At 43.6% G+C, this 23,925-nt stretch overlaps 2 protein-coding genes across 2 annotated transcripts; both read right to left on the bottom strand.

The window, feature by feature from the left end:
• Window positions 1–3,280: 3,280 nt before the first annotated feature.
• LOC106575293 (T-box brain protein 1-like) lies at window positions 3,281–7,262 on the bottom strand. The gene is made up of 6 exons (XM_014151727.2): window positions 6,626–7,262; window positions 6,216–6,370; window positions 5,997–6,118; window positions 5,571–5,723; window positions 5,366–5,427; window positions 3,281–4,777 (listed from the first exon to the last, which is right to left on the bottom strand). Exons 1-6 carry the CDS (start codon window positions 7,153–7,155, stop codon window positions 4,165–4,167), a joined length of 1,635 nt encoding a protein of 544 aa, XP_014007202.2. The 5' UTR covers window positions 7,156–7,262; the 3' UTR covers window positions 3,281–4,164.
• A 2,370-nt stretch (window positions 7,263–9,632) lies between these two features.
• psde (26S proteasome non-ATPase regulatory subunit 14) lies at window positions 9,633–22,666 on the bottom strand. Its single transcript, NM_001141888.1, is given in 11 exon segments — window positions 9,633–9,810; window positions 9,925–9,987; window positions 10,542–10,667; window positions 10,972–11,046; window positions 11,159–11,266; window positions 19,089–19,239; window positions 19,471–19,541; window positions 19,664–19,783; window positions 19,896–19,967; window positions 21,763–21,812; window positions 22,573–22,666. Coding segments are annotated over 10 exon segments (933 nt in total). The 5' UTR covers window positions 21,811–21,812; window positions 22,573–22,666; the 3' UTR covers window positions 9,633–9,711.
• Window positions 22,667–23,925: the final 1,259 nt, after the last annotated feature.

The raw sequence follows: 23,925 nt of genomic DNA, 5'->3' as shown, positions 1-23,925 counted from the left end.
CCACTTTCTACCACTCTAAATTCCAAGCATCTGCCTCTAACCCTAGGAAGCTCTTTGCCACCTTCTCCTCCCTCCTGAATCCTCCTACCCCTCCCCCCTCCTCCCTCTCTGCAGATGACTTCGTCAACCATTTTGAAAAGAAGGTCGACGACATCCGATCCTCGTTTGCTAAGTCAAACGACACCGCTGGTCCTGCTCACACTGCCCTACCCTGTGCTTTGACCTCTTTCTCCCCTCTCTCTCCAGATGAAATCTCGTGTCTTGTGACGGCCGGCCGCCCAACAACCTGCCTGCTTGACCCTATCCCCTCCTCTCTTCTCCAGACCATTTCCGGAGACCTTCTCCCTTACCTCACCTCGCTCATCAACTCATCCTTGACCGCAGGCTACGTCCCTTCCGTCTTCAAGAGAGCGAGAGTTGCACCCCTTCTGAAAAAACCTACACTCGATCCCTCCGATGTCAACAACTACAGACCAGTATCCCTTCTTTCTTTTCTCTCCAAAACTCTTGAACGTGCCGTCCTTGGCCAGCTCTCCTGCTATCTCTCTCAGAATTACCTTCTTGATCCAAATCAGTCAGGTTTCAAGACTGGTCATTCAACTGAGACTGCTCTTCTCTGTGTCACGGAGGCTCTCCGCACTGCTAAAGCTAACTCTCTCTCCTCTGCTCTCATCCTCCTAGACCTATCTGCTGCCTTTGATACGGTGAACCATCAGATCCTCCTCTCCACCCTCTCCGAGTTGGGCATCTCCGGCGCGGCCCATGCTTGGATTGCGTCCTACCTGACAGGTCGCTCCTACCAGGTGGCGTGGCGAGAATCTGTCTCCGCACCACGTGCTCTCACCACTGGTGTCCCCCAGGGCTCTGTTCTAGGCCCTCTCCTATTCTCGCTATACACCAAGTCACTTGGCTCTGTCATATCCTCGCATGGTCTCTCCTATCATTGCTATGCAGACGACACACAATTAATCTTCTCCTTTCCCCCTTCTGATAACCAGGTGGCGAATCGCATCTCTGCATGTCTGGCAGACATATCAGTGTGGATGACGGATCACCACCTCAAGCTGAACCTCGGCAAGACGGAGCTGCTCTTCCTCCCGGGGAAGGACTGCCCGTTCCATGATCTCGCCATCACGGTTGACAACTCCATTGTGTCCTCCTCCCAGAGTGCTAAGAACCTTGGCGTGACCCTGGACAACACCCTGTCGTTCTCTACTAACATCAAGGCGGTGACCCGATCCTGTAGGTTCATGCTCTACAACATTCGCAGAGTTCGACCCTGCCTCACACAGGAAGCGGCGCAGGTCCTAATCCAGGCACTTGTCATCTCCCGTCTGGATTACTGCTACTCGCTGTTGGCTGGGCTCCCTGCCTGTGCCATTAAACCCCTACAACTCATCCAGAACGCCGCAGCCCGTCTGGTGTTCAACCTTCCCAAGTTCTCTCACGTCACCCCGCTCCTCCGCTCTCTCCACTGGCTTCCTGTTGAAGCTCGCATCCGCTACAAGACCATGGTGCTTGCCTACGGAGCTGTGAGGGGAACGGCACCTCCGTACCTTCAGGCTCTGATCAGGCCCTACACCCAAACAAGGGCACTGCGTTCATCCACCTCTGGCCTGCTCGCCTCCCTACCTCTGAGGAAGCACAGTTCCCGCTCAGCCCAGTCAAAACTGTTCGCTGCTCTGGCACCCCAATGGTGGAACAAGCTCCCTCACGACGCCAGGATAGCGGAGTCAATCACCACCTTCCGGAGACACCTGAAACCCCACCTCTTTAAGGAATACCTAGGATAGGATAAAGTAATCCTTCTACCCCCCCCCCCTTAAAAGATTTAGATGCACTATTTAAAGTGGTTGTTCCACTGGATATCATAAGGTGAATCCACCAATTTGTAAGTCGCTCTGGATAAGAGCGTCTGCTAAATTACTTAAATGTAAATGTAAATAAAAAACTTCTGACACCAATGTAATGAAACAGCAAGGAGCAGGTTTCGAACCCTCGACCTTCATGCCCGAAGTCCGGCGCTATCGACTGTGCCGCAAAAGCATGCTCGTCCGGCAGAGTCGATTTCCGCGCTTATAAACCCAGGGTCGTTACAGTATGAATAAACCAATTAGGCACATTTGGGTAGTCTTGATACCTTTTGAATTGATATGCAAGATTTCACTGGATCACTCAAAACTTTCCACGTACAGTGCTGTCATCTAATGGCCAAAGTCTAAATTGCGCCTGGGCTAGAATAATTCATTATGCCTTTTCTCTTGCTTTTCAAAGATGACGGTACAAACAAACAAAAAGTTTTTTTTTCTTTGTATTATCTTTTACCAGATCTAATGTGTTATATTCTCCTACATTCCTTTCACATTTCCACAAACTTCAAAGTGTTTCCTTTCAAATGGTATCAATAATAATCATATCCTTGGTTCAGGGTCTGAGCTACAGGCAGTTAGATTTGCCTATGTCATTTTAGGCGAAGATCGAAATAAAGGGGCGGATCCTTAAAATGTTTTTAAGCCTATACCTAACTATTTTCCTAACCTTAACCTCATTTTCCTAGTCTGCTACATTAATTCCAACCTGCCACGTTAATTATCCTAACCTGTCAGATTAGTTATCCAAACCTGCTATGTAAACAGTCCCTGGTTTGAGATTGGGCCACGACTACTTTATGTTAATCTCTCATAGAAAGACTACTGGAAAGAGAACTCGGAAACTTCCAATTTGTCCGAGTTTCCCCACTTGGAAAGTATCATAAACAACCAATAGGAAGCTCTTTGCAAATAATTTAGGTTATATGTAAATATGTAAACACAGCTGAGCAAATTGCGCAATATGTTTGTTCTGGTTTAACCGTGATTCTTTTTCTGTAAATACATCAATGAAGGTTAAAGTAATTGTCCAGTGAAAATATCACTTAAAAGTTCATTGTTTGTTAGCTCATACTCAAGTAATGTTGTTGACTCGTCCTATACTCGTATTTGACGCCAACGCATACATTTGAGCAAAAACCCATCTCAAAAATGCTTACTATTTCCACATATAATGTGAAGTTATGTTGGCTCATTGGCTGTGTTGGCCAATCAGCGGTTGACTTGTGATTAATATTTTTAATGACACGTATACACCCCCAGCATCATTGTTTATTGGGGTACGCCCATATCAAACACCGAGCTTATTTTCAACATATTTAATTATCATCTTTGGTAGGAAAAATATTTGACTCATATTGTAAATTATAGGTCATATTTCATAGAAATCTGGAATCACTGGGCAGTTACTTTAACACATATTTTATTTTTAAAGAAAACGTCAATAGTCGCCGAATAAATGAAAGTTATTTGACAAATGTAAAATACAGATGTTGAATCAGCTATGTGAGTACAACAATACACACATTAAATATTATCAAGGATTAAAAACATGTTCAGATTACTTATGTCCGTTGCGGTCCTCTTATGAATATATTTCATCTTCAGTTCGCTCCATTGTTCACGCATCTGCAAGCATAGCAGCTTCAGCACTGATAAACCATCATACCAGGTATAAACACGTTTAAAGAGAAAAGGAATTGCAACTTCTCAATCTGCTTTTAATCGAATTTATATTTTTACTTCATTTTTAGATAATTAATTAGTATACATCCTTTCAAAGACTACAACAAATTCAGTCTTCACCTTTTTTTTGCGTTGGGCGTTGATTTATTAATATGTCCATTGTGTTTTGAAGCATTGGGCTACTTACTTTTATTACAGTTGTTATAACTCAGAACCTTGTTTTTTTGCGCTAGTAAAGACATCGTGGATCATATATAGCCTACTAAAGCCAGCAGAACAAATCATAATGCCAAGGAAACTCAACGCAGGCTAAGACATGAACACTTTCCAGAAATGTATTCAACAAATCAAAATCAATCAAATCAGTCAAATTAGAAAACAGGATTCAATTAAAACATCTAGAGTAGGACTACAGCTAATGTTAAATAGATATATTATTATAGCTTAAATAGATTATTTTGTCGTTAACATTTTAATACTTCAGTCATATGCATAACCCACTGTAGGCTAATCCAAAAATGCAGTCTAATGAAAAAACGAATGAACGATGTCCAGATGACTATTTAGACTGGTGCCAATAACCTAGGATGGGATATCTCTTCAATTCAGTTTATGATGTCTCTATCCAACTAGACTCCGAGATATCTTGTGGTTTTGCGTCTTCAGCGACACCCGTTGGCAAACTCTCCTTTGAAATTGAGAGGACCTCGTCAAAGTCCACAGTACCAATAGCGTGTCCATTAGTCCAGCAGGACAGAGCCGGGCTAGACGCACCGCAATACTGGGGTGAGGTAGGCGCAAAATCCGTTGGTCCTGCGTAATAAGTAAGGGCTCTACCCGAACTGTCCGTTGCGGACAGCTGTAGTGCCTTTCCAGCTGTTGCATATGACAGCAAAGTTGCCGTGTTTCCAGTCGCGTCATTTGTGCGGGAGGCATAGTCCAGTCTGTTGTTGGTCGGTGTCACAAACCATCTCCGGGATGCCGCCATCGTGTCCTCCTCGCTGGTTTGCGGTGACAGCATGCTGTTAGTTAAGGGGACGTTATAGTCTAGCCCAGACGTAGCTCCTGCTCTAGGGCGGAAACAGGACTTGGCATAAGTGCTGACGAATTGGTGCTGAAGGAAAGAATTAGCAAGTGCATATCTGGCACCGGGCACAAACTGGGCGTAGGTCGAGTCACTCGGTGATGGCGTCAACCGGTCACTATCGTAGCCTGTGTAGATTCTAGAGACATCCAAAACAATCAATTAGGAAATTGGAAAATAATACAAATGAGAAAGACCTCAAATAAAACTCTTCCACAAGGGTGAAGTAACAATGTCATGCAATAATGTTTTTAAATTAACGGACGTCTTACACCATTAAGCCTAATTCATCTCCAATAGTTTCTTACATTAGATGTAAAACACTAAATATTTGAAGAGAATATTGGCCAAAAAATTTAACTTGTCTGTCCACAGGAATTCTGACACAAACTCATAAATTTCCAATGGAAGAAAAATATGCGCGTATTCAAATCCGTAATGCATTTCAAGCTCGTTTACATCATAATGTCGTCCTTACCTTTAAAGCTGGTATTGAAGAGATCATTAAAAAAACATATGGTTGTTTTAGGAGTGACAGCAACGTCACCAATAAATGGGGAAAAGTCGTGCGTAATGTCTAATTAGTCTAATTTCGGAACAAACCACATTAAATGTGTTCATATTTTAGTCACAATTTTTGATTCGAATAATTTCAATAGAATAATATTTAAATATGTAAGGATATTAAAAAACAAAACAATGGCTAGGCTAATATATTTTTACTTACTTGTCATAATTGTCCCGAAAACCTTTTGCGAAAGGATTGTGGTCTATTTTCAGCTGTGTTATCTGAAATAAGAAAATAAAAACATTAAAAAGGCCTAGCCTAGTCTACTGTATATTTGTGAACCACTTTTACCCCAACAGGAAAATGTTTGCCTACCCCCCAATTTAAAAAAGTAATCCGTATTTGAAAGAACGAATTTCCTTACGTCTGTGTTCTGGTATGCTGTGACTGCAACGAATTGCGTCTCGGGGAACGTAAATGATTGTCTGGGTTGACTGGCGTTCTCGGCCCCATCCTCGTGCACCTCGACCACATTAAGACGGGGTTGGTACCTATGGAGGGACTGAACGACAACCATCTGAACAGAGGACATGAAAAACGGGTGTTAATTGGGGCATCTGTGATCATCTCTAGAGACAAAGCACAATTTGAAGATTTTTTTTTTTTACACTAAAGACAAATAAATTCGGATTTATTTCATACAATATGGTTGATAAATGCATAAAAACTCATTTTGTATAGAACATCTCTCAATGAAACGTCTCTAGACTTGAATATAGCATATTTTCAAGACCTCTTTTACCGTATATATATTTGAGACTGTACGAAATTAGTACCATATTAAACGTACCTGCCCTGCAGTTTCCAATGCCCCTTTATTATTTGCCAACTTCAGTTTTCCAAAAGAAATTTCTTGACGCATCCAGTGCGCGCCGGTGTTCGGAGAGTCTGGATGCATGTACGCCTTGTTCCCTATAAATTAATTATTGAAGACATTACTCACTTTTTATTGTCAGAAAACCTCACTTGGAGAGAATAGAAGGGGGACAAGAAAAGTCAAATCACTTGCCTGTCCCATTTGACTCAGCTTTGCCGCAGGGTACCCACTGTCCTCCTTGGAACCGCCAGTGATTAGGGTCCGCGAGACTGACGTCCACAAAAATATTGTAATTTGCCGTCGGATCAAGTCCAGATATATTAAAGCTCAGGAATGGAAACATTCGTCTGGAAGAATAAAAAAATATAGTTGTATTTCCTTTACAAATTCCAAAAGCCCGCTAAAACTTTACTTAAGACAACGAAATTGATCCTAATTTGGACTATTGCTGTGGCCATATTTTGTTAATAAACCCCAAGCGTTTTCAATAAACACGTCAATCTTACTTCGTCCAAATAAGTACGGCAGTTTGCCCACTATGTTGACATTAGCTAACATTATGCAAGGCAAGCGAGAAAGTGAACGAACGGGTCATTACTCACCGCCCCTGTTTAGTGATGATCATCTCTGTTTGGTGCCTGTGAAACGTGAGCCACAGAGCCCTATTGCAGAGATAAACTTGCGCTTTACCAAAAACCATCCCGGTTTGCATTGCTGAGGTCTTGTGGAAAGCACCTCCTTGGTGGCCATGCCCGTATGGCTGGGCGTAAAAATATCCGGGCGCTTGGAAGCCTTGAGGTGACGTAGTGGTCAAGAGGCTATTATATGAGCCTTGCGTGACCACAGGATGGTGTGCCATGTAGTGACCCGAATTGGTGATGGCGAGGGCCGGGTAGGTGGCTCCGTGCAGTGTCCGGTGTGGGAACATGGTACCAGACGAGGTAGCAGACGCGGACTGAGGTTGGCTGGGGCTGGGCTGAGACGAGGGATACGGTCCCTCTGTAGATCCATGGAAGTTATGACGATTGTCACAGACGGTCTCTTGAGCAGAATGCCTACTGCTTCCCTTGTCGCCGTCACCAAATGAGTCCTCCGAGTCGATAAAGTCGTCTGCGTCTGATGGATTTGTCATCCCTGTGGTTTCTTTATTAGAACGTGTTAGGTTCCTCTTTTCAGTTCAGCCCTTCACTTGAGAGCATAGGGTGGCACTGGGTAGCGAGTTCAGACCTGTGGTAGTAGCTATCCATATTATTGGGCGTTGGATGTTGATGCGAAGATATTGGAGCTGCGCAAGTAGAATTACGCGCAACACAAAAAACAATTTGGTTAAGGTTACGCGTATCACATGTAGGGAATATGAACTCTAACTATTCTTGGAACGAAACTAATGAAACGTCTACAATTGTTACTCTTTACTTTACAGTATAGGGATAAGGTTTAAGTATATCCTATATAAACAGCTATACTTCTAACGCTTATAGAAATTTCTCTGATCATGTTCGTTTTGATGGACTGGAACAAAATACTGCTGATTTTATACCTCTAGTACCATGTGGCAGGTAGATTATATACTTAAACATGTTTATAGTTAATGACAACATTCATATTTAATTATTATTATTTTAAAATCAGGAAATATGACTAAATCTTGAAAGTGGGCATCACCTCGCATCAAATGGGGAGGGCCATTTTAATGTTATTGGAAAACAAGGCTTCAAGGAGTGTCAGAAGTGCCATCAACTATGGCATAACTAATTGAAAAATGACAGCTAGTGACAGCTGGCAGCTAGGCAAGATTCATAGGGTGTGTCGGAAATGGCACCCTATTAACTATATACAGTTGAAGTCGGAAGTTTACATACACCTTAGCCAAATACATTTAAACTCCGTTTTTCACAATTCCTGACATTTAATCCTAGTAAAAATTCCCTGACTTAGGTCAGTTAGGATCACCACTTTATTTTAATGTGAAATGTCAGAATAATAGCAGAGAGAATGATTTCATATTTTATTTATTTCATCACATTCCCAGTGGGTCAGAAGTTTACATACACTCAATTAGTATTTGGTAGTATTGCCTTTAAATTGTTTAACTTGGGTCAAACTTTTCAGGTAGCCTTCCACAAGCTTGCCACAATAAGTTGGGTGAATTTTTCCCCATTCCTCCTGACAGAGCTGGTGTAACTGAGTCAGGTTTGTAGGCCTCCTTGCTCGCACACGCTTTTTCAGTTCTGCCCAAAAATGTTCTATGGGATTGAGGTCAGGGCTTTGTGATGGCCACTTCAATACCTTGACTTTGTTGTCCTTAAGGCATTTTGCCACAACTTTGGAAGTATGCTTGGGGTCATTGTTCATTTGGAAGACCCATTTGCGACCAAGCTTTAACTTCCTGAATGATGTCTTCAGATGTTGCTTCAATATATCCACATTATTTTCCTGCCTCATGATACCATCTATTTTGTGAAGTGCACCAGTCCCTCCTGCAGCAAAGCACCCACACTCTTCACGGTTGGGATGGTGTTCTTCGGCTTGCAAGCGTCCCCCTTTTTCCTCCAAACATAACGATGGTCATTATGGCCAAACAGTTCTATTTTTGTTTCATCAGACCAGAGGACATTTCTCCAAAAAGTACAATCTTTGTCCCCATGTGCAGTTGCAAACTGTAGTTTGGCTTTTTTATGGTGGTTTTGGAGAAGTGGCTTCTTCCTTGCTGAGCGGCCTTTCAGGTTGTCGATATAGGACTTGTTTTACTGTGGATATAGATACTTTTGTACCCGTTTCCTCCAGCATCTTCACCTGGTCCTTTCCTGTTGTTCTGGGATTGATTTGCACTTTTCGCACCAAAGTACGTTAATCTCTAGGAGACAGAACGCGTCTCCTTCCTGAGCGGTATGACGGCTGCGTGGTCCCATGGTGTTTATACTCGCGTACGATTGTTTGTACAGATGAACGTGGTAACTTCAGGCTTTTGGAAATTGCTCCCAAGGATGAACCAGACTTGTGGAGGTCTACAATATTCTTTTGAGGTGTTGGCTGATTCCCCCATGATGTCAAGCAAAGAGGCACAGAGTCTGAAGGTACGCCTTGAAATTCATCCACAGGTACACCTCCAATTGACTCAAATGTCAATTAGCCTATGAGAAGCTTCTAAAGCCATAACATACTTTTCTGGAATTTTCCAAGCTTTTTAAAGGCACAGTCAATTTAATGTATGTAAACTTCTGACCCACTGGAATTGTGATACAGTGAATTATAAGTGAAATAATCTGTCTGTAAACAATTGTTGGAAAAATTACTTGTGTCATGCACAAAGTAGAGATGTCCTAACCGACTTGCCAAAACTATAGCTTGTTAACAAGAAATTTGTGGAGTGGTTGAAAAACGAGTTTTGACTCCAACCTAAGTGTATGTAAACTTCCGACTTTCAACTGCACTCCATTTGACGAGGACCCAGGGAACTACATAAGGATTAGTGTGCCATTTCAGATGCAGCCATTCTGTACATACGGACCAAAACTCACTCTCAGACCCATCTGAGACCAAACCAGTTGAACCTCAACACGTCACCCATGCTGCTGTTCTGTATATTATAGATAAGTCAACGGTCTACCTTTCATACACATTTATTTTTTATAAAACAAAACAAAGAGTTAGAATATGAACAGTGAAATGCTGGGGAGGGGAGGCTTCACTGAAAGACCACAGTATCCAACATGGCGGCAAGGCACTGAACAATGTTGGACGTCATCAGGACGTCGACGTGCTCCTCCAGGTGCCTCTTGGGATCCTGCGAGAAGAACGCAGTTAACAGGTCAAGGAAGGTCATTGCAAAGATTATACATGGGCATTTATGATGATTGCATAACAGATGTTGTATTCAGGTTACAGCGAGGACGGATACCTGCTTTCCGACGTTCTTGATGGCCAGCTGCTCAGGGGTCATCTTATCCTCTTCTTCGACAGCCTGGGGTAGAACACAGGGACATTGATTCTCACTCAGACATTAATATTTAAAGCTGGGTCTTGTTCATTATGGCATGTAAAGGAAAAAACATTTTGCAACAATAACAAAAAAAAAAGTGTTTATTTGATTTGACCTTTTTAGAAACACAAAACATACACACATCCGTTGCATCACACAGACACATGGCCTGAAACTCAAACATTTTGTTCTTCTCCCTAGCCCGCTCACTTTCAATTTTCCATTGTGTTAATGATGGCGCATTGATTGATTTCCACGTTTTTAGTTTACGTTTTTTCAAGACGAGAGATGAGAATAGAATCGTCCAACCCATCAGGTATCTCACTACACCTCCATATGCCATGCCTATATCTTGAAAATGAGTGTTTCTGATTGGACAAGTCCAGGTAGTTCCTCCCTGTTTCAGTCCATTGTATTACATTTGAATACTAATGAACACCACCCGGGATAACTCATGCAGTTTGCCCACGCAGACCCCTGGTCTCAAAATACTTCCAGGCCCTCCCACTTTCCCCTTCTGACCCCTGCTTGCTCACCTTATTGTAGTTCTTGGCCAGCTCCAGCATCTCCTTGACGATGTTCTCGTTGAGCTTGCAGTGCTCGCTGTAGTCCTGCAGGGTCAGGCCCTCCATCCAGCTCTTCTTGTGCAGGTTCAACAGCATCTGGGAGGTCAAGGAGCAAAAGTCAATCAAGGATCATATGTTAATGTGGCACATGCAACCAAGAGAGGATAGAGGCACCGTGTACATATGTTTAACGGTCGCACAGAAGATGACATCACCTGTCATTCAGCCAGGAGTACATACGGTAGGCATATTATGAAATGTCACTCTCAGTGGTGTAATTATAACTAACTCATTCAACTACGACAGTCAACAGTCCTCATCCTTTTCTGATATTCTATACTCCCCTTACAAAAAGATGTCATTTTGACATGTATAGTAGATTTTCAGAAACGTTTCACACCTTTTGCTCGAGTTCATTTTTCCTGTAGTTGATGGTGATGGAGTAGTAATGCCTGTTCAGTCCATGGATCAGCGCCTTGGAGGAGGACAACAGATGATTGAAATAAGAACAGAAACTCTACATTCACGTGCATGTTAAAACACAGAGCTGGTCAGAGGCGTGCTGGTCAGAGGCGTGCTGGTCTTACCTGGATGGAGGGCTTGTTCAGATGGCCCAGGTTGGAGGTGGTTTGCCTGGGCTCGTGTCCCAGAACCATCATGTTGGCATTGATCAACCGGAACGCGTCGATAACAACCTGCCCGAAATAACAAAAAGGAACCACGTGTTACCTCACAGAGAGCAGAGGAACGGTGTCCATGTTGATTCCATTTCAATTCCTGAGCAGAAAAATAACAACTAAATAAACAAAAAAATTGAAAGACTGCCAAGTACGTACAACACTGTGCTTTGGATCTAAGCCATGAGGGTAACGTTAGTGTGTGAGAATACTGTGAAAGGGAGAGTAGATGACTGGGGAGGGAGGGAGATGCTACCGTCCCTGATCTGATGTTCACTAACTGCTGTAGCCAGGCTGTCACTACAGATGTGTGTAAACGATACCGAAACCACGGCCCTGCCTGAGTGCAGTACATGTCCCTAGTCACATCCTATTACTAGGCCCTAAGTTGCATCTTTTCAGGTGAGTAGACATTACATAGTCACAGCAAGGCAAAGATATTCCACCATGCTACGAGGCGCTCTGCCAACTGAGGTTGTGTGTGAAAGCATGACAGATGAGTAGCTTACGGTTACATTCATGTTAAAACATTGATGAGGATGATGGGTTTACGGCGGTCGTGACTTATTCATGCCTTGTTTACTAGATGTCACCCTGAGACCTGCGTCCATAAATCACTGTGAAATCGTTTTACTACAAAGCATAGGAAATTAGTGTATCAAAACACATTTAGCTCTTTTCTTTCACTGGTCTTGGCTGCGTTAGCCAAAGATTAAGTACTCGACGTTTAATACCCGTGTCGCTCCAAATTAACTCTAGGTTATCATGTCTTGTGAGGAAATGGGTCACACGAAGGAAAGAGCACCGTGAAACAACTGGCATTATTGTTAAGTTCCATCTATGTGGTTATATTGGCTGCTCGTTGAATGGACCGTATAATGTATTGTGTACAACGATGTTCCGAGCGGCAGACAGAGTGACGGTGAACGTGACAGGGAAGCAGGACACCGGGAGACACCCTTTCCCCTAAGGCAGAGGGGTGAAACCTGTTAAAACACAAATATTTCAAAATGAGGATTAGCAAAATGTGCCCTGGTATTTGTAGGTTTGTAAAAATGTAATGTATACATTTTTATATTCTCTCTCACACTTGGGTGGAAAAATATCACTAAGACTAAAAAGGTTTTAAACCATCCCCTCGGTCATCAACACACTACATTAATAGCAATCTAATGAAATATCTTTATGAGATCGCCTGCGCTTCGGAACCATTTCTAACGTAAAACATTGGAGAGCTAACTTTCATTTCTAGTGGTGCACTCTCCTCTGAGCGGAGATCACACATTGAGATGGAATTGGCTCTCACATTCACAGACAGCTCTGCGGAGGTGATAATAGACAGCTCCCCGCAGCACAGAGGCAGGAGGAGATGGAGGATTGTGCCATATGGGGCCCGTGAGGGTGGAAGAAAGAGAAAGAAACATAACAAGGAGGGTGGTGGGGATGGGGGGTGTATGATCAGTTCTAGATGAAGACATCTCAATCCCAGGAGATGTAAGAGTAAACAACCTTAGATGGCTACACGGGCAGAACGCTGTTAGCTAAAACCTCTAACGATTTGAGTTTCCACCCAATCAATCACTTGATTTTATTATTGGATTGATTGAAGTTTGCAGCCACGAGAAAGTTGACCTGTCACACAATTTGCATACAAATTAAATTAGAACATTGCTGAATAAAAAGATAATCAAATCACCAGTCCATTCACAGCATTGGTATGTACTATCACAATCATGGTGGTTCAGGGATGCAAACTGATGAGGGCCCAAAATGGTGAGAAATCTTTTACTCGCTGAAACAATCTGTGTAAACCCCTGTTCCCATTTTATATACGTGTGCTGCAGAAAAATCTGATCGTCACACCTCTACTCAACACAACACATTGAATTTAGCTTCACACTTTTTTACTGTATAATAGAAAAGGCTGCTGCAGAAAATAGCTGATTTGCACATATCCAAAGGCCTACCTGTGATCGGGCAGGAGGAATGTAGTAAGGAATACAACTGCATAATGATCTGCATTTTCATTGCGGGAGTAAGGGGAAAACACTCTAGGCCTATATGATCAGATTTTAATAAGACTTCATGTTGCTAAAACGCTGTCAGTTCCAATTTAAGGAACACCAGAAAGAGAGAGATTTTTGATTCAGATTTGAATTACATTGATTAGGCACAGGAATCCTACCATTGAAGCATCTCTTTGAGTAGGCCATCTATCCCTTTTTCCAGTGCCATCCAAATGTGCATAGCCAAGGTACCATGCTAGCTAGCCAGGTAACATCACTAAACAAGGTTTAGTTTTTGGTTTGTTATCAAACCAAAAACTAGGGCCCGTGAGTAGTTTAAAACCGCCCGCGTCATGGCTAATTAAAGAAATTGTAGGTGGTTGCTAGCCAAGCCGGCTGGCCGTTCATTCTATCAGTTGTTGCAAACCAAATGGTAGAAATAACAGATGCCTTTTATAGTCAAGGTAATGAATTGGCTTATTGAAATGATTTCCCTTTGCTTGTAGCTTAACATTTAGTTTGCAACAACGGGGGTTTGTACAAATGTTGCAGTCTGCCTCTCGATATTTGCAACACCGTTTTTTGTATGTATTTTTACCCCCTCTTTTCGATCTTGATTCATCGGTGCAACTTCCCAACGGGTTTGGGAGGCGAAAGGTCGAGTCATGCGTCCTCAGAAACATGACCCGCCAAACCGAGCTTCTTATCACCCGCCCGCTCAACCCGGAAGCCAGCCACACCAATGTGTCAGAGGAAACACCGTCCAACTGAGGACAAGGTCAGCCTGCAGGCGCCGGCCCGCCTCAAGGTCGCTAAAGTGCGAGGAGCCAAGTAAATCCCCCTGGCCAAAACCCCCCCTAACTACGCTGGGCCAATTCTGCACCGCCCTATGGGACTCCCGATCACAGCCGGTTGTGATTCGAACCTGGGTCTGTAGTGACGCCTCTAGCACTGCGATGCAGTGCCTTAGACCGCTGCGCCACATTATTTCAATATTGAAATTTGATCTCCACTGTCTTATTGAGAATTTAACTTGTCAGACTTTCCCGTGATAAACCGTTTTTTTAGTATGGCTTAGAAAGCGGCCCAACCAATCACAATGCTTGTTTTGACCAACCCCTTGTAGACGGAATTATAAAATGTGCGCCAATTCATGGTAGAAAGGGGAGAAAGTAGCTCTGGGCAATATGGGGCATAACTTTTGAGTGGTTTGGCCTAGAATCTCACAGTTTTCAGTGATGTAAAGGCGCAAGTAGGACGGTCTCTTTTTTTGTGCTCTTTCTTTCCTCTATGGCAGTGGCGCTCAGAGGCTGCGTGACAGCGAAGCCTAGTCAGACTGGCCTGCTTGCTCTTACAGGTGAACTGAAAAGATACTATCCACTTTGTGAGCCACTCCAATAACTAAGAAAATGTAACAGAAACCCCATCACTATCTGCACACACCAGCTCTCTATCTCGTCTAAATTACATTTTAAAACTGATGGAGATGCACAGAAAGTATGGCGGGAGAGAAGCAGCTGAGTAGGCTATCGGCTGGTTAGAAATGCAGCTGGCTGCTCACAACAGTCACACGTGATACTGGATGAAGCACTCATTCTGATATGACATCTGACATCACGCTCTGAACTCTGATATTCTATTTGTAGCACGCGTAGGGATGCACTCTGTGCTCAGATATTCATTTCGATATGCGAAACATACACCATTATTCACTGTTAAGAGTTTTGGGACATCACGCCTCCAATATACACTGTTGTGCAGCTACCTGCCTGTGCTACCATGCTGGGTTTAGTAATAAAGCATCCAAGCTACTCCCTCGCTTCCTCCAACGCTGTGTCTCCAGCCCGCCTAGCTACTCACTGGACCCTATGATCACTCAGCTACACATGCCTCTCCCTAATGTCAATATGCATTGTCCATTGCGGTTTTGGTTAGTGATTATTGTCTTATTTCACTGTAGAGCCTCAAGCCCTGCTAAATATTCCTTAGCTAACCCTCTTGTTCCACCTCCCACACATGCAGTGAGCTCACCTGGTTTAAATGGTGTCTCCAGAGACAAAACCTCTCTCATTGTCACTCAATGCCTAGGTTTACATACACTGTATTCACATCTTACCATACCCTTGCGTGTACATTATGCCTTGAATCTATTCTTCCGTGCCCAGAAATCTGCTCCTTTTACTCTCTGTTCTGAACGCACTAGACAACCAGTTCTTATAGCCTTTAGCCGTACCCTTATCCTACTCCTCCTCTGGTGATGTAGAGGTTAACCCAGGCCCTGCAGCACTTAGCTCCATTCCCCAGGCGCTTTCATTTGTTGACTTCTGTAACCATAAAAGCCTTGGTTTCATGCATGTTAACATTAGAAGCCTCCTCCCTAAGTTTGTTTTATTCACTGCTTTAGCACACTGCCAACCCAGATGTCCTAGCCGTGTCTGAATCCTGGCTTAGGAAGGCCACCAAAAATCCTGAAATCTCCATACCTAACTATAAAATTTTCTGACAAGATAGAACTGCCAAAGGGGGCAGAGTTGGAATCTACCGCAGAGATAACTCTGCAGGCTATGTCATACTATCCAAGTTTGTGCCCAAACAATTCGAGCTTCTACTTTGAAAAATCCACCTTTCCTGAAACAAGTATCTCACCGTTGCCGCTTGTTATAGACCACCTTCAGCCCCCAACTGTGCCCTGGACACCATATGTGAATTAATTGCCCCCCCCCATTTATCTTCAGAGCTCGTATGGTTAGGTGACCTAAACTGGGATATGCTTAACACCCCGGCCATCCTACAATCTAAGCTAGATGCCCTCAATCCTCACACAAATGATCAAAGTACAGGTACAACCCCAAATCCGTAAACACGTGCACCCTCATAGATATCATCCTGACCAACCTGCCCTCTAAATACACCTCTGCTGTCCTCAACCAGGATCTCAGCGATCACTGCCGGCGTCCGTAATGGGTCTGCGGTCAAACGACAACCCCTCATCACTGTCAAATGCTCCCTAAAACACTTCAGCGAGCAGACCTTTCTAATCGACCTGGCCCGGGTATCCTGGAAGGAAATTGACCTAATTTTGTCAGTAGAAGATGCCTGGTTATTCTTTAAAAGTGCTTTCCTCACCATCGTAAATAAGCATGCCCCATTCAAAAATTTTTAGAACCAGGAACAGATATAGCCCTTGGTTCACTCCAGACCTGACTGCCCTTGACCAGCACAAAAACATCCTGTGGCGGACTGCATTAGCATCGAATAGCCCCCGCGATATGCAACTTTTCAGGAAGTTAGGAACCAATATACACAGGCAGTTTGAAAAAGCTAGCCTTCGCTTTCCTAACAGAAATTTACATCCTGTAGCACAAAGTCAAAAAAGTTCTGCCACATTGTAAAGTCCATGGAGAATAAGAGCACCTCTTCCCAGCTGCCCACTGCACTGAGACTAGGAAACACTGTCACCACTGATAAATCCACAATAATTGAGAATTACAATTAGCATTTTTCTACAGCTGGCCATGCTTTCCACCTGGCTACCCCTACCCCGGTCAACAGCTCTGCACCCCCCACAGCAACTTGCCCAAGCCTCCCCCATTTCTCCTTCACGCAAATCCAGATAGCTGATGTTCTGTGAGAGCTGCAAAATCTGGACCCCTACAAATCAGCGGGGCTAAACAATCTGGACCCTCTCTAAAATGATCCGCCGCAATTGTTGCAACCCCTATTACTAACCTGTTCAACCTCTCGAGTCATCTGAGATCTCCAAAGATTGGAAAGCTGCTGCGGTCATCCCCCTCTTCAAAGGGGGAGACATTCTAGACCCAAACTGTTACAGACCTATATCTATACTACCCTGCCTTTCTCGGGTCTTCGAAAGCCAAGTAAACAAACAGATCACCGACCATTTCGAATGCCACCATACCTTTGCCGCTATGCAATCCGGTTTTCGAGCTGGTCATGGGTGCACCTCAGCCACGCTCAAGGTCCTAAACGATAAGAGACATTACTGTGCAGCTGTATTCATCGACCTGGCCAAGGCTTTCGACTCTGTCAATCACCACATTCTTATCGGCAGACTCAATAGCCTTGGTTTCTCAAATGACTGCCTCGCCTGGTTCACCAACTACTTCTCAGACAGAGTTCAGTGTGTCAAATCGGAGGGCCTGTTGTCCAGACCTCTGGCAGTCTCTGGGGGTGCCACAGGGTTCAATTCTCAGGCCGACTCTTTTCTCTGTATACGTCAATGATGTCGCTCTTCCCACTGGTGATTGTCTGATCCACCTCTACGCAGGCGACACCATTCTGTATACTTCTGGCCCCTCTTTGGACACTTAACTAAACTCCAGACGAGCTTCAATGCCTTACAACTCTCCTTCCGTGGCCTCCAACTGCTCTTAAATGCAAGTAAAACTAAATGCATGCTCTTCAATCGATCGCTGCCCACACCTGCCCGCCCACCCACCCACCCACCCAGCATCACTACTCTGGACGGTTCTGACTTAGAGTATGTGGACAACTACAAATACCTAGGGGTCTGGTTAGACTGAAAAAAAACTCTCCTTCCAGACTCACATTAAGCATCTCTAATCCAAAATTAAATCGAGAATCGGCTTCCTATTTCGCAACAAAGCATCCTTCACTCATGCTTCCAAACATACCCTAGTAAAACTGACTATCCCACTGATCCTTGACTTCAGCTATGTCATTTACAAAATAGCCTCTAACACTCTACTCAGCAAATTGGATGCAGTCCATCACAGTGCCATCCGTTTTGTCACCAAAGCCCCATATACTACCCACCACTGCGACCTGTACATACTACCCACCACCAAAGCCCAATATACTACCCACAACTGCGACCTGGCCCTCGCTTCATATTCGTCACCAAACCCACTGGCTCCAGGTCATCTATATGTCTTTGCTAGGTAAAGCCCCGCCTTATCGCAGCTCACTGGTCACCAAAACAGCACCCACCCGTAGCACTTGCTCCAGCAGGTATATTTCACTGGTCCCCCCAAAGCAAATTCCTCTTTTGGCCGCCTTTCCTTCCAGTTCTCTGCTGCCAATGACTGGAACGAATTGCAAAAATTTAAATAATAATAAAATCACCGAAGCTGGAGACTCATATGTGCCTCACTAACTTCAAGCACCAGCTGTCAGAGCAGCTCACAGATCATTGGACCTGCACATAGCCCATCTGTAAATAGCCCATCCAACTGCCTCATCCCCATATTGTTATTTTTTTTTTGCACCCCAGTATCTCTACTTGCACATTCATCACTCCAGTGTTTAATTGCTAAATTGTAATTATTTCGCCACTACGGCCTATTTATTGCCTTACCTCCCTAATCTTACCTCATTTGCCCACACTGCATATAGACTTTTCTATTGTGTTATTGACTGTAGGTTTGTTTATGCCATGTGTAACTCTGTTGTTGTCTGTGTCACACTGCTTTGCTTTATCTTGGCCAGGTCACAGTTGTAAATGAGAACTTGTTCTCAACTGGCCATCCTGGGTAAATAAAAAAATACACGTGTTCCAGTAGGTTGTTAGACAGTAAAGTGAAGTAAGCCGAGCAACACGAAGTTAGCCGAAGCAAGCGGGTGGTAATGTTAGCTTGCCAACTTTGATGCTAATGTAGCTAGCTAACCTTAACGACTGTGTGTAATAATTTGCACTATTGAAACATACATGCTTCTTATCAACTATAATCACAGCATTATTTTTCAGCCAGGTTCCATCCCAAATTTCCCAGTCCGCGGCCCCCCCCCCACCCCAAAACGTAGAATATCATTGAAATGTAATGAGTTTGCATGCCTGTGGCTGTTGGACGTACCTTTCCTTTGACGCTCTGGATGGGGTCCACCACCACGGCCACGGCTCTCTCCGACAGGGCCTCGAAACTCTGCTGGGTGTTGATGTCAACGCCTGACAGCCAGCAGCCAAATCCGGGGTGACTGTGGTACCAGCCCACCACCATCTCTGGTCTAGTTGAAGGAGCCACAGCACAACCACCTCAATTATTTTAGTTCAACACTATTACTGCACAGATGCCTTTCTTTGTGTCTATTTTACACATTTCTTTGTTACAAATGACATTTTTCTGTTTTTAGTGTATCCTGCATGTGTGTGACTTTGTCCTGGAGATGCTATGCCAAATCGATAGTGGCGTACTAACTAATATTTCTTATATTAGTAAGTTGTCCATATGCATTTACCTGCCAGTCTGCTTAAGCATATCCAACATTTTAGCTTGGAAGACGGGGTCCACGGCCTCCACACTGACACCCTATTGGAGAGAGAAGTGCTATTAAGCAAACACCGGTGGAGAAAACGTCACATGTATAACTATAGAGTTATATCAACATTGTCCTGCGAGGTCTGTTAGGGGAAATGGCTGGGAAAACGTACAGTTCCTGACTGCGGCATGGCAAACACGTCTATCACTCGCACAGTGTAGTCGTCCACAAACTCGCCCAGCATCAAACCCATGACCTCCATGGGCACACCAGCACGCCCGTGCTTCAGCATCTGAAAGAGATGGAAATGCATGGTGAGACATAGACGACTGCCATGGACACACATCATGTAACGAGTTGGTATAAATTATAAAAATGGCAACTACTGTTTATTTCCTTCTTACCTTGAGCAGTGCCAGTGAGGAGATGTACACCTGCTCTGCAGTGTCTACGGCGGGGGCGTCTGTAGGTGGGCCCTGAGGGGGAAAATAACAGCTTTTAGGCTATAGTTTACTATCACACAGAGCTGGTTAGGATGACAAAATACAGCTTATAATATATTATTATTATATTGACAAACTGATGATCATTGTTTAAAGGTAGACTCAGCGAAATGACGTTGCCACGAGCGGCACCGCAGATACTGACGAGCGAGATGCAAGACTTCGCTTTCACAGTGTCTGCGCATGTCCACGGGGAAGTTGAGCCTCGTGCTTCAACGCTCTTAGTTGTTGCGGAAATTGACCAACTATGCTGTTTACTTTATGCTTCTACGTCATATCGTTGAGTCTACCTTTAACATATTTTGTTGACAATAAACACCACCTTCAATTTGACGTTAGCCTAGCCACTAGCCAGTGAAAAACCCAGCAGCATTGCAGATCTTGACACTCAAACCGGTGTATATGGCACCTACTACCATACCCCATTCAAAAGCACTTAAATCTTCTTTGCCCATTCACTCTCAATGGCACACACTCACATTCCATGTCTCAATTATCTCAAGGCTTAAAAATCCTTCTTTAACCTGTCTCATCCCCTTCATCTACACTGATTGAAGTAGATTTAGCAAGTCACATCAATTAGGGATCATAGCTTTCACCCGGTCATGGAAAGAGCAGGTGTTCCTAATGTTTTGTACTCTCAGTGCATGTTCAATATCCTGAAAGTAATATTGTAATTTAAATGTTGATCTGAAACCCTGCATGTCAGAAAGGAAGAGGTTAAAGACACCCCCCTAGTTTTAACACCTCTGTAGGGTGCCAAGGCAGCCACTTACTAGAGGTGTTAATTGGCAAATTCAACCCAGTCGGGAGCAAGCTCCTCATTGGCCTCACCTTGCAAGGCTTGGCCGCTATGAACACAACAAAGTGGGCTCTTTTCATTTCTCTCACCAAAGAGCGCCCCGGGCCCTTTTGACTAGGCAGGGCTACACTACTCTAAAAACATGTTCCAACAAAGCATGCTCGATAATAGCGCAAGGGAGACACTGCAGTGGTTAGTCAGCCTACACCATAATTCTTTACTTTCGATTAGGCTACTTAGAATTTGTTAATACCTATTGAACAGAATACCTTGACAATATATTCTCACTATCCATTTCACATGAAAAAGAATGTGTAGAGCGAATACGCTATAGCTAGGAAAACTATTCAACTTTGCAGAGGTTATTGAGTGAGGCAATTGGCTTCCGAGTGGCGCAGCGTCCTAAGGCTCTGCATCTCAGTGCAAGAGGCGTCACTACAGCCCCTGGTTCGAATCCAGGCTGTATCACATCCGGTCGTGATTGGGAGTCCCATAGGGCGGTGCACAATTGGCCCAGCATCACCTGGGTTTGGCCTGGGTAAGCAGTCATTGTAAATAAGAATTTGTTCTCAACTGACTTGCCTAGTTAAATAAAGGTTACATTTAAAAAAAATTCAAGTAGGACATTTTAATAACACTAACTCTTAACCTGATTTTGTGGGCTATAGACTACAACACAGACTAATATTTACAATATTTAAGACAGCTGAGCTGTGCCAGGTCCTTTTCGGTCTGTGGATAAGAGCAACAAGGTCTACCCTGGCTACAGCCTCTCACTTTCATTTGTAGTCGCTTCTGCCTATTCCACCCATCTCAAGTCAGAATCACTCCCTGTTTGGTGATCAGGGATAAGATAGGTGTTGTAGATAGGATAGTTATAGCCCAATATTAGAGCTCTGATTCATTATTGAATTAATGAGACATGGTCTAAAGGCATTCCATAGCGACAGTGTGCTAAAAACACACCTGACCCAGTCCGGGCATTCCTCCTCCAAGCCTCAGCAGCCTATCCATTTCTGTTGAGGGAAAAAAACAGCAATGAATGTCAACCCTATTTATCATCTTCAACCCTATTACTTTCAAAACAATATGCATTGTTGTTAGATAGTAAACTACAAAACAGTTGTTAATCCATTTAACCAAAAGGCAGTCAAAAGAGCAGGATGGAATGACATGGCATAGTTTGCCAGTTAACGTTAGCTCTTAGACAATATGATTTTGTGACAACCCCATCTGTTTCACAGGTAACTAGCTAGCTGATTTTCCTGATTAATCTGGGACGTCTGCTTTCAGACAGTACCATCTTGCTATACTTCGTGCCTATTATATTACTAGATACATTAAATGGTCTAATCACAAATTATTGATAATGACAGTCAAGTGACTACGCTAACTAACGACGTTGACAGTTAACGTTAGCTACATATTAAAGGTAGTTCGCTAATCATCTAGCTGTCTAAGTTAATGTTATCCACCAGAATAAATAAAATAAATGTTAAAACGCGGTATAACATCAAATTGTTAATAAAGAGTAGTCCCTGTCAATTAACCAACATGTTTGACTAAGTTTGCTAACGTTAACCAGATAAACTGCCTTAGCTCGCTTGCTAGCGGTAACGTTAGCATAGCGACAGTTAGCTAGCTAACATTAGCTCTTTCCTTGCACGAGACAGTCAAAAACCCGAACTAACTAGATCTTAACTTCTTCGGCGTGGATTATTTTATGCTTCGGTAGCTAGGGTAGTTACATAAACATTTGTGGGAGTGCGATCTTACCTGTTCAATCTGTAAAAATGTTGGAAAGAATAGTCGCGTGTGATAACTATTGAAGTCTAGCTTGCTACAATGAATCAGCCAGAATTCCTCATTCAAAACAAATTCGCCGGAACATTGTGTACTTCCGGCGCCTTGATGACCACTTCCACTCTCCGGTACATTCTGCTGTAGGTCGCTTTCTAGAAGCAAGGGGGAGCTGAGTGCAGCTGACTCAGCGTCCCTTAAACTGCACCAGCTAGTAAAGCAGTTTGTGCATTTAGTACAGAACCAAATTGATGCTCAAAGCACCAAATATTAGTGTGAAAGAAACTAGGCTAACAAACCTGTTCCAACCTTTGGGAGAATGTATTATTGCCACTGTCCAATGTGGGCATCCTAGTGCAGCCTGCTATAATTGTCACATCATACTATTATATTCCCCTGAGATCTGTAGCTTGTTTGTCGTGCAATCACTAAAAGCTGTTTTTGTTCTGCTTCCCGTCTCACACAATATATAACTGTTGGTCCCCCCATTTCCATCCCTGGGGTTTTGACACATGGTAATTAGCTTCTTACTACACCCCCACAATGGCTCACATACTCTTCTCTTTATGGATTTCTAGTATAACCAACATTTGGGTGGCAGGCAGACATAGCCTACATAGAACGAGGACACATCACAAAACAGTTGTGGAACATGTTCTTTGGTTTCAAGCCAAGACCGACCAATAGCTGATATTACAGTTCATTAGTCTCCAAAGTGTCCAATAGAAGTATAAGAAATTGGTTTAAGCTACAGAACCATTGTCAACAATGACAAATAGAAGATGGGGGCAATACGATCACCACTTAAGAATCACACATACTTTATCTAATGTGCCAGTTGCTGTAGATCTCTACATCTGTTCTTGGAAGGCAGTACCTCAGCATCAAAGGGGGAGTTAAATAGTGAATCACACTCAATTAGTATAATAACAGTCAAGATAATTACACAAGCAAACTACTAGTGAGAGAAAAAAACACCTAGTGATCACATCTGTCACACGGAATGCGTGTCAGCCATTAAATCGTAAATTTGTCTGAGGTGTATCACCAAGCCGCCATGTCCCCAGCTAATCAGCGGAGGTGTTGGCAGGAGAATGTTTGTTTCTCTCTCCATCTACACCTCCCTCCAGAACGCCTGTCACATCAGCAGAGGTGAAAGGTCACCCCGGCACCATCTGCTCAAGGCGGGGGTCCTCCGCCAAAAGATGCCAACCACACACTTGCAGTAGAGTAGACCAATTAAAACCAACGTTGCCTATTTCGTTCAGAAAATGTATACGTGTCACTCCCAATCCCTTGAAGTGAGTTGGATGTGGAGTGCATAGTGAC

The sequence above is a fragment of the Salmo salar genome, chromosome ssa17, assembly GCF_905237065.1.
Source record: "Salmo salar chromosome ssa17, Ssal_v3.1, whole genome shotgun sequence".
Classification (NCBI taxonomy): Eukaryota; Metazoa; Chordata; class Actinopteri; order Salmoniformes; family Salmonidae; genus Salmo; species Salmo salar.
Note: the sequence above shows the minus strand (reverse complement) of the source record. Positions and strands in the feature narration are given on the sequence as shown.

Excerpts from the sequence above, each read along its gene's own strand:
- LOC106575293 (XM_014151727.2), bottom strand. The coding sequence starts at position 7,155 with ATGACAAATCCATCAGACGCAGACGACTTTATCGACTCGGAGGACTCA. Across the intron at positions 6,371-6,625 it reads ATCATCACTAAACAGGGGCG|ACGAATGTTTCCATTCCTGA; the intron begins GTGAGTAATGAC and ends TTATTCTTCCAG. Across the intron at positions 6,119-6,215 it reads AGCTGAGTCAAATGGGACAG|GGAACAAGGCGTACATGCAT; the intron begins GCAAGTGATTTG and ends ATTAATTTATAG.